This window comes from Rhinolophus ferrumequinum, chromosome X (genome assembly GCF_004115265.2).
Source record: "Rhinolophus ferrumequinum isolate MPI-CBG mRhiFer1 chromosome X, mRhiFer1_v1.p, whole genome shotgun sequence".
In the NCBI taxonomy this organism is placed as follows: Eukaryota; Metazoa; Chordata; class Mammalia; order Chiroptera; family Rhinolophidae; genus Rhinolophus; species Rhinolophus ferrumequinum.
This window is the reverse complement of record NC_046284.1, coordinates 116408168-116420984: the sequence shown is the minus strand read 5'-3', so window position 1 is coordinate 116420984 and position 12817 is coordinate 116408168. Positions and strand designations below refer to the sequence as shown.

Sequence of the window (12817 nt, the reverse complement as noted above, 5' to 3'; positions counted from 1 at the left end):
ATAGCCGTGGTGGGAGGGGTGTTCTGTGCCTGTTAAGAACTGCTTTGTTTCCTACAGCCCTGTGGGACGTGTGACTGTAAGCCCCACTGGCTGACTGATGCGTGCATAAGCCCCTTCCTGGGAGATACTGGTGATTTGGAGCGGATGGAGGAGAGGCATCCATTGGCTTCCCCAGTCTCTGGGGTGGATGGCAGTCAGCCCCCAGATGTGTGCTAAATTAGAAGCCTGGCTCTCAGGCAGCAGCTTTCAATGTATGCAAATGGACCCTTTTCAGGGAAAGACCGGGAGTTGGTGAGTCGGCTAGAGCCTGTTAAGAACTGTTTGTTCCGGTTTTGTGGGTCTCATGGACACAAGCCCTATGGACCTTAAGAGCTACGTGTTTTGGAGGCCCATCCCTCAGGTGGGAGTCTTAAAAGCTGGGGAACTAGACCTGGAGTCCAAACCCATTGCTTTTCGGGAAGAACCTTGTTGTTGGCAGTCCCCTCCTGATTGTGCGGTGGTGTGCTGGGGGTGGGGTTTATTGTATGATGTCTCAGCCTGTCCTGTTGTGATGTATTTTCTTGTTCGATGCACGTGTAAGAGTAGCTCAGCTAGTTTCTGGATTTCTTTCAGGAAAAAATTGTTCCATGTGTAGTGGTACATTCGGTGTGTGAATGGGCGAGGGGGTTCAGGAGCCGCCTATGTGGCCACCTTGGACCAGAACCCTCAGATAACTTAATACTTTGTAATATTACTCAGGTGTTTCCTCCACCTTGTGTTTTTCACAGCCCTTGTTGAAATAACTCATTGTTAACTTTGTTCTCTAGCGTGGGGTTTGATAGCTCTTTTGTTCGGTCAACTTAAATTCTAAGCATTCTTAATACTCCATGTCAGGGCAGAGTCCATTTAAAGAAAAGTCAGTCATTTCTTATATAGCATTTCAGATGGCGCATCACCTACAATGCCTACGAATAGACTGTGAGATGCAAGGCTGTCCCATGCTCCTGCCTCCACAAGACCGGCCCGGAGTGAATGTTTCGATTTTCTTCAGGTAGGTACAATGTTTAAATAGCAAACCAGCCAGGAAGCTTGGGGAGCAGTTTAGAAAAAGGTTTGTTCTTTGCCAAACTGACAACCTCCATTTGTATTTTTGTTTCCTCAGAACTTTCCATAGTTTTGTTCATCCTAATACTCATTTTGAAAAAGTTACCTTAAGTGAAATCTGTAATTTTTCACAAACATCCGAGAACAAATTAGCCTTGTACCAACTAGCAAAAGATGCCATCACTTAGGAAAAGGTACTAGTGACAAAGTGGCTTGCCACTTTTAAATCTCATTATGGCTATCGTAGCATTAAAAAGCACTAAAAGGATTTTTTTTCAAAACTTTTATTGTGGAATCTTTGATCCTCATTTTTTAATGGACTTAAATAGTTTGCTTGTTAGTTTTTCAATGAGTAGGTTCCTCCTCTAAAATTCTGACTTTCTTTGTCGTCTCTGAAACATTAAGTTTCACAAGGTATAACTAGAGAAATGGAAAAATCTCTGCTCCACCCTGTACAGGTTTTTACATTTGTGGCAGGATTACTGTTGATAATTAAGAGGCTGCATGTGATCTTATCTAGGCATGGTTTACACATAGTTTATTCCGGTGATTCATGTAACTTAAATAATTGCACGAATGCTACATAAACAAGGTATTAAGTATTGTGACAAACAGCACATTAACTGGGCTTCTGACTTGTTCGCCTGCTGAATGTGAATGAAAGGTGATGATCTGGGCAGCGTCTCTTTAGAAATGCCATGGGGCAACAGTGACAAAAGCTGATCCTTACGAAGACAGGTCAGATGGAGAAAACCCAAATGTGTAATCATGCTGACAGAGAAGTAGTTTAACCAGATTATAAAATGAAATCCTAAGGAGCAAATTTAGCTGCTGCTTTAGAAAATAACTGTTAGAGGTAGAGCTTTTTTCTTTTCTTTTCTTTTTAATATCCTGAATATTTGTTCTTTCAGTTGACTTCTGTACCGTGGGTTTGTAAAATAGCCAATGGTACATGGACTCTTATGACGGTTCCTCACTATTTATACTTTCCCCAAACTTAAGTTTTGTGTTAATCCCAATGGTATAGTGCTTTCATTTGTTGAAGCTAGTCAGAAAACCTGCACTGTTCCAGAGAACTATAGTGTTAGTGGCACTCTATGTAAAATATAGCCCAGTGGGTGACGCTGTTTTCTCATATTCCTCTCACTTAAATGAGATTTGTCAGAAATGAAACATGTAGCACTCTTACAAACTTGATTTCCACACAAATGTGAAATCTTGATTATGCATACATACTATTTAAAAAGGACACCAATACTGAATACAGAGAAAGACAGTATTTATGTATGGTAAAAAGGCAAGTGAATGAAGCTATAATTTTATTTCATTTCTCTTAGTACATCCACAACTATTTCCACCTAAGTAGATCTTTAAAATAAGCATACACAAGTATTGACTATTATCTACAAATATTTATTGTAACACTGGAATAGAACTACAGGAAGCCCTTGGCACTGATAGAAAATATTGATTCACTGTTAGGTTACAAAAATTTATACATAGCAAAATTTAATGCTCTTTACATAAAAAATATTAGACTACTTAAACAAAACTTTCAAACATTCTTGGTAATAGTTACCAGAATTAGAAAAGTAAAATTAGGCTTTTAGACACTGCTTCTAGAACACTGGACTTGAACAGCACCTCCACTGCTGGAAAAACATTTAAGTCTGTCATGCAACAGGAGAACAAATCACCAAGCTATTCTGGAACAACTGTTCTACACAGAAGAGAGCTTCTCCCAATTAAAAAGAAAATAATCAAGATCCAAATAGGCATTTTTTAGAAATTAACAACAGAAAGAATCCAAATGAAATATTATATGTTCGATTTTAATAGCATCTTGATGAAGGTATGCTTCCTTTCACTTTAATACATTTCTGCACATGTATGTTTTAAAATCCAGGAAACAGCCCAACCACAAGTTCATTCTCAACATGAATATACATAGTTAACCCTATATATTATGCAGCCCCTTTTAAAAAGCACTGATGCACCAACAGTTATATGTATCATTTCATAAAGAACAACACAAAGTTTATCATCACTAATACCCAGTACCTACAGTTACTTAATGTTCTGGAGCACAATGATTTTAGAAGGCAAGTTTCTTTTGAAAATGGCTTAAACTCAAGCAGGTTTTTTTTGTTGTTGTTTTTTTGTGTTTTTTTGTGTTTTTTTGGTTTTTTTTTTTTGCTGAACATCGAACGTTATTATTCCAGGAAACGAAGATATAGGTAAGAAAAAGTGAAATAAATACTAACCCTAATTTAAATTACTTAAGGATTCAAGTCTATAAAAGTAGGAGGTCTGTGGTCTATTTGTAATTAGGTTTTAGATAGTTGGTATGAAACTGTAAACTTACTTTTCAGACCACATAAAAATGGTTCAGAATGGTGGTCATTTTAATAAGGTAACACTTGTTGATTAAGAAAAACATTTGTGGAACAAAAGTCTATGGAAGATTTGGGTCTCCCCGTTATAATGGAAGTTTTAGAAATTTAAAGCAAATACTCATTAAGGCAGGGCTGACTTTATTTCCCAAGACGAATGATGACAAGTGGGTCATTTTATTAAAATGAGATCTATTATAAAATTGAGTCTGGAAAGCTTGTCAATGAGTCAGAATCCAGTTTCTTCAATGGTAGGTGTAGCAGAATCATAGCTCATTTTTGCAGTATTGAAAAAACTATTTCTGATTGGATCATGAAGTTAACCTGTCCTGGTCAACTGTGAGAATCATATTATCTTTGATGAGCTACAGTTTAATAAATGTCAGCTGTCAGAAATGGAACTTCACAGCAATCCCATTTTATTTCTTATTTAGATACATTTATTTGAGGACAGATGGCATACAGAATTTACGGCCACATCCCTCGATGCTGGCACGTCACGGGTCCCTATCAAGGAGTATGCCATATTCTCATTGCCTGTCTTGGGAGGATTGCTCGAGCAATAAATGTGAACGTGCCACAAATTTCAAAAGGATGAATAATCATTTTATCAAAGTGTTGCCTTTTAAAATGGCGAACATAAAACCTCCAATATTTGTTCTAAAGAAAAAGATTTACCTACTGGCAGGTTTTCCTAGAAATACATCCCAGCAGTTTGAGACAGACAGTGAAGTGTTTGTAGTTGTACGTTAGTTTGTTTGGTGGGATACACATCTGTACTGCAGAGCAGCTCTCTGATGATTTGTCAGAGCTGTAAATTCGTCGGCTGAAGCACTCTGGCAAACATTTATGTGTAAGAATTGAGTTGTTCTTTTGACCGAGACTGGATATCTTGCAGTTCCTGTTCTTCCTTTGCTTTGATATCCTGGTAAGCCTGCATTTTGCTTGCATCCTTTAAGTAAGCCCAGTTAGAAGACAGTATCATGAGGAAGTGGATCTGGAAAAGAAGGGTGAGCATGATGGCTAGTGAGCATGTCAGAAGGCAAAGCAAGCTGCTAGGCAGATTAGACGGTCTTTACTGTAAAAAGGGGGAGAGGGTTATTCTGTATTAATACTCATTCTGCGATCAGAGGCACCAGATACTGAAAGCATGCTCTACGAGTAGGCTTCATATTAAAAGGCTGAAGAAAAGTTAGTATACAAACATAATGAACTTGAAAAAATGGCCAAAGTTGTTGTTAAGAAAAAGCAAAAATGAAATACAAGAGGGTGTTTTCTGCCATTTTGAGAGTAACTTAAAAAGTAACGCAGAAATTCAGAAACACGTTGTGCGGTTATTTTAAAATAAGTGTGGTGCAAAGAGCTTTCCTATCTGAGGATAAAATTCAGTGCCCCTGAAGGCCTAAAAGTGTGAACAATGTTTATTTTGAGTAAATAATAAAAAAACTACATATTTAACATGGGAAAATTAAGTGAAGGTCAAAACCAAACGTAAGAACTATAAGCAAAAGCATGCAGTTCTGTGTTAACACATTTTTAGTAATGAAACTACATTTTCCATTTTGTAACTGCCATTATTTCATTTCACAAAATGTAAAACTCCTTATTGTCATTCTTTACATTTGATGTGGCAAACACTCTTTTCCCATTTATATTCCTCACCTTTCCTGCAAAATCTATCTCTCAAGTTCCTTATAGGTCATATTTCCTTCACAACATATTTGAGACTTTCAGATCCAGGAACAATTTCTCTTCCCATTAAAATCTTATGTGCAGTCTGAGAACTGGCTTTGAGGAATCAGTTACTACTCACCCAAACAATTTAAGGTTATCAATTTTGTGGGCTCTGAAAGGAAGGACTGTGTTATGTAGAAAAACCCCACACACATAAATCTTTTTTTTCAGAGAAAACGAATGGGTAGCCTTTATTTTTCTTCACGTTTTCATCTGGCTTATTTGAGGGGCATTTATTTGGTAGTGAACCATGTAATCATAAAAAAAAATTGTAATCAAGTTTAAAATGTATTTGTAAAATATTTTCCAGGAGTCTGACAAAACAAAATCCAGATTAAGACGGTTCTCTTCCATTTCATCTTCACTTGTTTTCATTTTCATCATTGAACTTGGTTATCAAGCCAGCAAAAATAACGGAAAATACAGGTATTTCAAAGTTTTAATATTTCATTTGGAGACACTGCTCAAAGTTTAAGTTCAAGAAAATTATTTTTAGTGGGTGCTCACCAATGTCAGTAAATAACTGAATCCTTTTCAAAATGTGGAAATAGCCAGATCTCATAATTTTATAATTCATGTACGGTAAGTCATCTTATTAATCTACCATGCGAAGTGAGTTGACTAAAGCTATTTACAAATTACTGGTACAAAACTGCAGAAACCTAGACTCTGCTTTAGTCTGGGGTGTCAGTGATATTCACGCTACATCATATAGCTCTCTAAAGCTCCTTTATTGGCCTTATGCAATTTAGAATTTAGTGCAGCAATCTTCCCGACTCTTAAACTTCAAAACCGCATAGTTATAAGTGGTAGCCATCATGTAGATCAGCTGGTGGAAGAGAACAAAACAGGACAGTAAGACACAGGCAGTGAGGGCCGCTGCTACGACACTTCTAAACTTGGGTGGGGAGGGGTGCCAACTCAGCCAAGGTGTTCCTTTCTTCCCAGTTAAGCATCACAACAGAAGATTTTCAAGTCTAGCACATACAAACTTTCTCATCTCACATATGCAGTATCAGTCCTCAGCTCTATCCCTCAGTACGCTTATTAAAAACACTTGGATGTGTTTAAAGAATGACAAGATAGCGTGCTGGGTCAGCAGCATGAGAAAGATGAAGCTGAAAGCCCTGTATTTCTCCTCATCTTCCCCAAACTGCCTACTCAGCAGCCATGCATCCTCCTCCCACCTGCTGTTCAGCCCAGAGAACAGGCAGCAGCCCAGAGAACAGGTCACCACCATGATTTACCAGGTGGTTTCTTTTCATAGGCTGTAATGGGAAGGAATGATTTAATGACTGGAAAACCTGGGAATGACTCGTTTCTAAGCAGTTGAGATGTCCCCCTTACTCTACCAATCTTAGACTTCTTGAAATCACAAGCCAAGCCCTCCCACATTACATATCTATATGCACACACGTGCACACACATATATTTGTGTGTGTTATACAGTTGGTTCTCATTATTTGCAGATTCCCTATTTGCAAATTTGCCTACGTGCTAAAATTTCTTTGTAACCCCCAAATCAATACTCATAGCAACTTCACAGTCATTCATGGACATATGCTGAGTGGTGACAAAGTCTCCCAGTTGAGGTCAACCAAGGTGACCCTGTCCTCTTGTTTCAGCTCTCAGTCTGTAAACAAGTGTCCTGTTTGCAATCTATTTAGTGCCATATTTTCTGCACTTTTGTAATTTTATTTGTTACACGTTCCCTAATCGATGTGCTGTCTAGTGTTTTTAAGTGCAAGAAGGCTTTGGAGGTACCTTACAGAGAAAATGTGTGGGCTAAATGAGCTTCGTTCAGGCATGAGCCATACATAGCGCTGCTGGCCGTTCAATGTCAATGACTCAGCAATATATACTAAATAAGATGTCTTTGAACAGAAACACACAAAACAAGGTTATGTACTGATCAGTTTGACCAAAAATATTGTGACCAGAGGCTCCCAGAAACCTAACCCAGTATTTCCCCAAGGAGCAATGGCTTGGTATTTCTTAATTTAGTGTTCGAGACTTTATAGAGCATAACTACTGCATGTAACAAGATCAACTGTACATGTATGAGGTCTGACAATGAAGTTCGCGACCTTGTTGCAATGCTGTTGCTAACCTTTTCTGATACCAGAGGGATTACTCATTATGAATTTGTACCAACTGGACACACAGTTAACTAAGTTTACTATCTGGAAGTGCTGAAAAGGCTGCGTGAAAAAGTTCGGCGACCTGAACTTGTCGCCAAGAATTCATGGCTCTCGCATCACGACAATGCACCAGCTCACACGGCACTGTCTGTGAGGGAGATTTTAGCCAGTAAACAAATAACTGTATTGGATCACCCTCCCTACTCACCTGATATGGTCCCCAATGACTTCTTTCTTTATCCGAAGATAAAGGAAATATTGAAAGGAAGATATTTGGATGACATTCAGGACATTAAGTGTAATACGACGACAGCTCTGATGGCCATTTCAGAAAAAGAGTTCCAAAATTGCTTTGAAGGGTGGACTAGGCACTGGGGTCGGTGCATCGCTTCCCAAGGGGAGTCCTTCGAAGGTGACCGTAGTGATACTCAGCAATGAGGTGTGTAGCACTTTTTCTAGGATGAGTTTGCGAACTTAATTGTCAGACCTCATATGTATGTATGTATACATGCATATTTCCATTTTGAAATGAAAATTTATTTCTTGGCAAAGAAATGGGTAATGCCTCACGTGAGCATTTGTCCATGACTGAAGTAATGAAAGTCAGGGCTAAATATGCAACAGTATCCCCGTCCTAGTTAACGGCTGTTCCAGGTGCTGGTACCCTCTCTTTTTCCCACAGAATCCAATTTACGTTACCTACAATCAATCGGTGGTGCCAAGACAGCCAACTAGTACTTCCTGCAGTCTAGACATGTGGTAAGTGTACACAGGTGAAATTTAACCAACCTGGAGTCCCAGGAGTGTCTGCTGGAAGGGAAATCTGTCATTATAGAGACTGCTGGGAGGGGGAGCTAGACCCGGCCAGTCCTCGGGCCATTACTCACCAGGGCAATGACGGTGGCACCAGCTCCTGCACAAGCCACAATGAACAGGTGATAGGACATGTAGAACTAGGAGAGAAGAGGGCACCAACATAAGCATTTCAGGTGTAATGAAATGGCCTGCCTACACCCATTCCAGTATGCTGCGTCATCTTTCTCCTCTGTAGCTAGCTGTTTTCTGCAATGCTGGGAGGAAGTGTGCACCCCTTCAAGCCCAGTTGGCAACCCCGGCGCACACTGGAATCACCTGGGGAGCTTTTAAAACTTTCTGATGCCCAGACTGTACCCCAGACCACCCAATCTGGGCCTCAGCCTATGGTGTATTAAAATACTCCTCAATGACTGCAACCTGCAGCCAACGTTGGGAGCCCCTGCTTTGAGCCAGTCCATATTGTGGACATACAAACTGAGCAGCCAGGTCACTAGGGGCTGATTATTTTGGTAACTGACTGCTTTTCAAAAACATATTAGGAGTGGCTTAAATATGCAAGCTCCCATAAGTGCATTTAAGAATTTTATAAACATTTATAAACTAAGGCTGAGAGATTTTAAACCAAAGCATGTTAGGATTTAGTGCCAATTAAGGGTGAACAAGAAATAACAGCAAATCACTTTGGAAATACTGAGGGTGCCAAAAAAATGTGTACAAGTGGACATTTTGGTCAATGTTGCTCAAGCAGTAGTTCGCTGTAATCAGAAGTGTCTGGACGCTGATGGGAACCACTTTGAGCACCTCTTGTAATTGCAGAAGTCAAACGTGACTTGTTCTCATCTTTTGTTATCAGTATATGTTGAGTATTACAATTTTAATAGTTTTTTTCCTTTCTTAAAATGTGTATACATTTTTTTTTGGCACCCTCTCTATAAGAGATTAACTGTGACTTGATTTATAAAAATTTGGTTTGTATATAAATTTAGGGCTCTTTTGTATGAAAATTACAAATGTTCTGTGACAAATGTTCTATTTTGAAAAACTATTTGAAAGTAAAAGAGAAGAATCTGTGCACATTCTCAGATTTGCAGGATTGCCAAAAGAGAAAGCTCTCTGGTTGCTAAAATCCTCACTGAATGGGCTGGACCATGTGAAAGGGCCATTTTCAAGGTCAACAATGGCTGAATATTGGTGATTACACACAGGTCAATCTTTAAAAGTCTGCAAAAAAGAGCTTTCCTTAATAGCATTTTAGCCATCGCTCCTGGTCTTTCTCGCTACGAGAACCCTTTTTTGCCGCATGATCACCTGTGAGCCTCTGACAGGGGAGGGCTTTACCTCATTTGTGTTGCAGATGTTCTCTAGGGCAGAGCCACATATTTTTCCTGGGAAAGCATTCCAAGGAATGATACCTGTGAAGTGAATCCCAATAGAATGTTAGGTATTGGTGCTAACTGCAGTTCCCCGTGCTCTCAAGGGCCCTCACCGCTTTGGGTGCCAGTTACAATGCATCAAGAACTGATGGAGCTGCCCTCTGCAGACGTGCTTTCTGGAATAATTGCTAAGGCCTATTTGCACAACAGGGCAAGAGCAACGTCTACTAGTCTGTAAGACACTTAAACAACATGGTATTTTTTCCTACAAATTATGCTTTGCTTTATTGAGCTGATATCTGTAAAAAGTGATTTTCAAAGCTAGGTTTTCCTTCCTATGAATTTATGAACTGTAGTTAAACAGCTGTGGGACGACCCCTCTCATAGAGCATTTCATCACGCTGAGGTCAAAGCCATTTCCCCATAAATTTCCTGGCCTGTGGCCTTGCTACACCAGCTCTTTTTAATAGTGGTTTGCCATGAGATAAGTTCCAAAATTGAGTCTGCGCTCAGAAAGTCTCATGGCAATTTGACAGAGTAATTGATATTTATGTGATGTAATTTGGACTTGTGTGTTACACGTCTTGGCTTTTATATTCATTTTTATTGTGTCTTACAGAAAACACCGTCATTCACCAGAGTGAGGCCAGCAGGGTCAGTGGTCTCTCACTGAAACCCTGAGCGCCCCCAGTGACATGCCGTCGGGCTGCCGCTCTTTTTGCCGTTAATGCGTAGGTGAGTGCTTACATACTAAACAGCTCAAATGACACTTCTCTCAGGAGGCGAGGAAGGAGGACTTTTTAAAATTCCTTATTCCTCCTGTCCTTGCCATGGGCCAAGAGTAAGTCTTCATGCTTCAGAAGAATGGGAAGTGACGAGTCCCTAATTGTCAGTGGAACCAGTGATTTCAAATATAGATATGAAAAAATGATGACCTTTTTTGGTTACATGACCCCACATTTGTAAGGGAAGATGTTTAAGAATAGGACAATGATACACATTTAGACATTCAGTTACAGATACTCTAGAAATCCACTTTAGGCTCTGTTTTCAGTCCATCATACAGAACAGTGTGGTTGAGCCTTGGTCTTTAAGAGATGAGATTGAGATGAGATTATCAGTCTGATGGGCAGTTTTAGGCAAATTTCCTATTATGGTTTGAGGTAAGAGGTTGATGATAAGCCACACAGGAAAAACCAGCAGCAAAAGTGAAATAGTCATCTCTCTCAAGAAAAGCTCTGAAAGACGTTATTTCTTCTTTGATTCTAATGAAAAGCTTCTTTCCCCTGGTTGTTTCTGCCAACAACAGGATTTCCTACCCTCCTGGCTCAAAGCACTAATTACAGTCCTTACTTAGGATGCTGCTTCTCTCACTCAGCGGGGAAGAAAAGTCTCAAATTAATTAACAGGAGGAGCAATGGCCGAGTCTGTGGCTTGTCAAAATGAACCAGCCTTAGCTGCCTGTTGTGAGGATCCCATTCATTTGCAAATGTTTGACCAGGTTTCCAACAGCCAGCTTCTATAGAGTACATTCTGATGACTTCAAAAATGCATCTGGATTTTATGTTGTGTTTTTCAGTACAGATGAAGTTTAAGCAATTGGTCATTTTAAAAAGTACTGCTTTGAAGAGTCGGACATACAAATTAATTGGGTTATACAGTGCATGCAATGTTTTGGAGGGAACAAAACTGAAAAGAAATTGAAGAAAAAATACGTAATCTTTTTATAGTAGACTTCCAGAAGTCTTTTGGGATTGAATTGTATTATAAAGTAGCTTCATATTATAAGAAGTTTCTTTTACTACATACCTAACTTGAAAATGTAACATTTTGCAAGGTAACTTTGAGCAGCTAAGAGCCTACATGATCTTTCCTTTCAGAAAATGGAGCACGTTGAGGAAAACAATATATGCTATTCCTACAGGAGAACGTCTGAAACACATCATGATGATTACAAAGATGCCCATGACGTATGCACCGAGAGGATAAAAATTAATCCGGGGGATTAAAGGAAGTACCGTATTGTCGGATATCCACGCAGATCTGCTCCACACCGGCTGTCCCGTTGGTCTGGGGTGACTTGATGACTTCACAAGTTGACCATATGTTGTAGTACATAAACACGGGCACGGCAGAGAAACCAAATACGCCCAGCCAGGCCACTCCCAGCACATAGGTCAGGAAGACAAACTAAGCAGAGAAGAGAAGGAGAAAATGGTCACTGAACCTGTCGAGGCACATCCCCTGGGAGGAAAGCGTTCGCATTTCTGACCCGATACCCAACTGTGGGATGCATTTAGTTCAGAGCAGCGCCTGGACCACAGTGGTGACAAGGCAAAGTGACAAGGAAGAGGAAAACAGAGGGCTGGCAGCTGGGGCAGGGTGGTCATGCTCTCCACAACCGTAGGATCGAGAATATTACTACCCGAAGCCACTTCAGGGACTTTTCATTTTCAGGTCCCTCTTTTAACTAATGAGGAACTGAGACCCCAAGGGGTGGTCTCCCTTGTCCAAGGTCACAGAGTTCATTAGTGACAGGGCCTCCCATGTGACATTCTTTCTAAACATCAGTTCCGTCGGTACTTACCATGGGATAGTGTCTGGGTGGTTTCACAGGCCACTTGAATGATAACTTCATATTAATGTCCCCCAAATTACCTTTATTTTACAGACTAGATGGGTGGTATAATAGCAATTGCTACAGGAAGTCCTTTCTCAAAAGGCATTTCACTAGTTTCACGATCCTGTGAAATTACTCAAAGCATTAGATGCTTGAACCTTTATTAAAAGTTTAAAATAGCCTTGAACACAAGCTTGATGCACAGTAAATCTGATAACATTTTCATTTCCCTCCAGTTTTTTTTTCAGCTTTAAGATTCACAGAAGCTCTGCAAGCAAAGCCCTGGCTGAGGGAAAAATCGTTGTGTTCACCCACACGTTGCCATGGGCGATTTCAGGAACATTCTTCCTAACCTGCCTTGACTACCAATTTTCAGAGAACGTTGAAAGGCTGTTTCAAAAATATTGTGGTATTTATATTTTCAGAATATGCACCCACAGAGTGTGCGGGTGAAGGTTTGCAATTCAAGTTTGGCTTTTATTTTTTCAAGCCGATGCTGGAGACCTGAAGGTTCCATCTAATTTTCCATACTGCAGGAGATACCTGAATGGTGCCAGGTTGGCCTGGGGGTCAGGCTCCCTGGGTCACCACAGGAAACTGCAGCAACAAGTCTCTTGTCTCAAGGACAGCATTTGCATTTCTAAAAATATTCAAAGC

At 40.0% G+C, this 12817-nt stretch overlaps 1 protein-coding gene across 3 annotated transcripts in view; it reads right to left on the bottom strand.

The window, feature by feature from the left end:
- Window positions 1–2480: 2480 nt before the first annotated feature.
- The window catches only part of GPM6B (glycoprotein M6B), a 43712-nt gene continuing 33375 nt past the window's right edge, over window positions 2481–12817 (bottom strand). For 2 of the 3 annotated variants that reach the window (XM_033109297.1, XM_033109306.1), the window contains 4 exons: window positions 11559–11730; window positions 9506–9579; window positions 8239–8304; window positions 4331–6039 (listed from right to left, as the gene is read on the bottom strand). In XM_033109297.1, the coding sequence (XP_032965188.1) occupies window positions 5959–6039; window positions 8239–8304; window positions 9506–9579; window positions 11559–11730 (393 nt within the window). In that variant the 3' untranslated portion in view covers window positions 4331–5958. Of the gene's footprint in view, window positions 6040–8238; window positions 8305–9505; window positions 9580–11558; window positions 11731–12817 lie in introns of all 3 variants that reach the window. The other variant, XM_033109289.1, reaches the window with a different exon arrangement.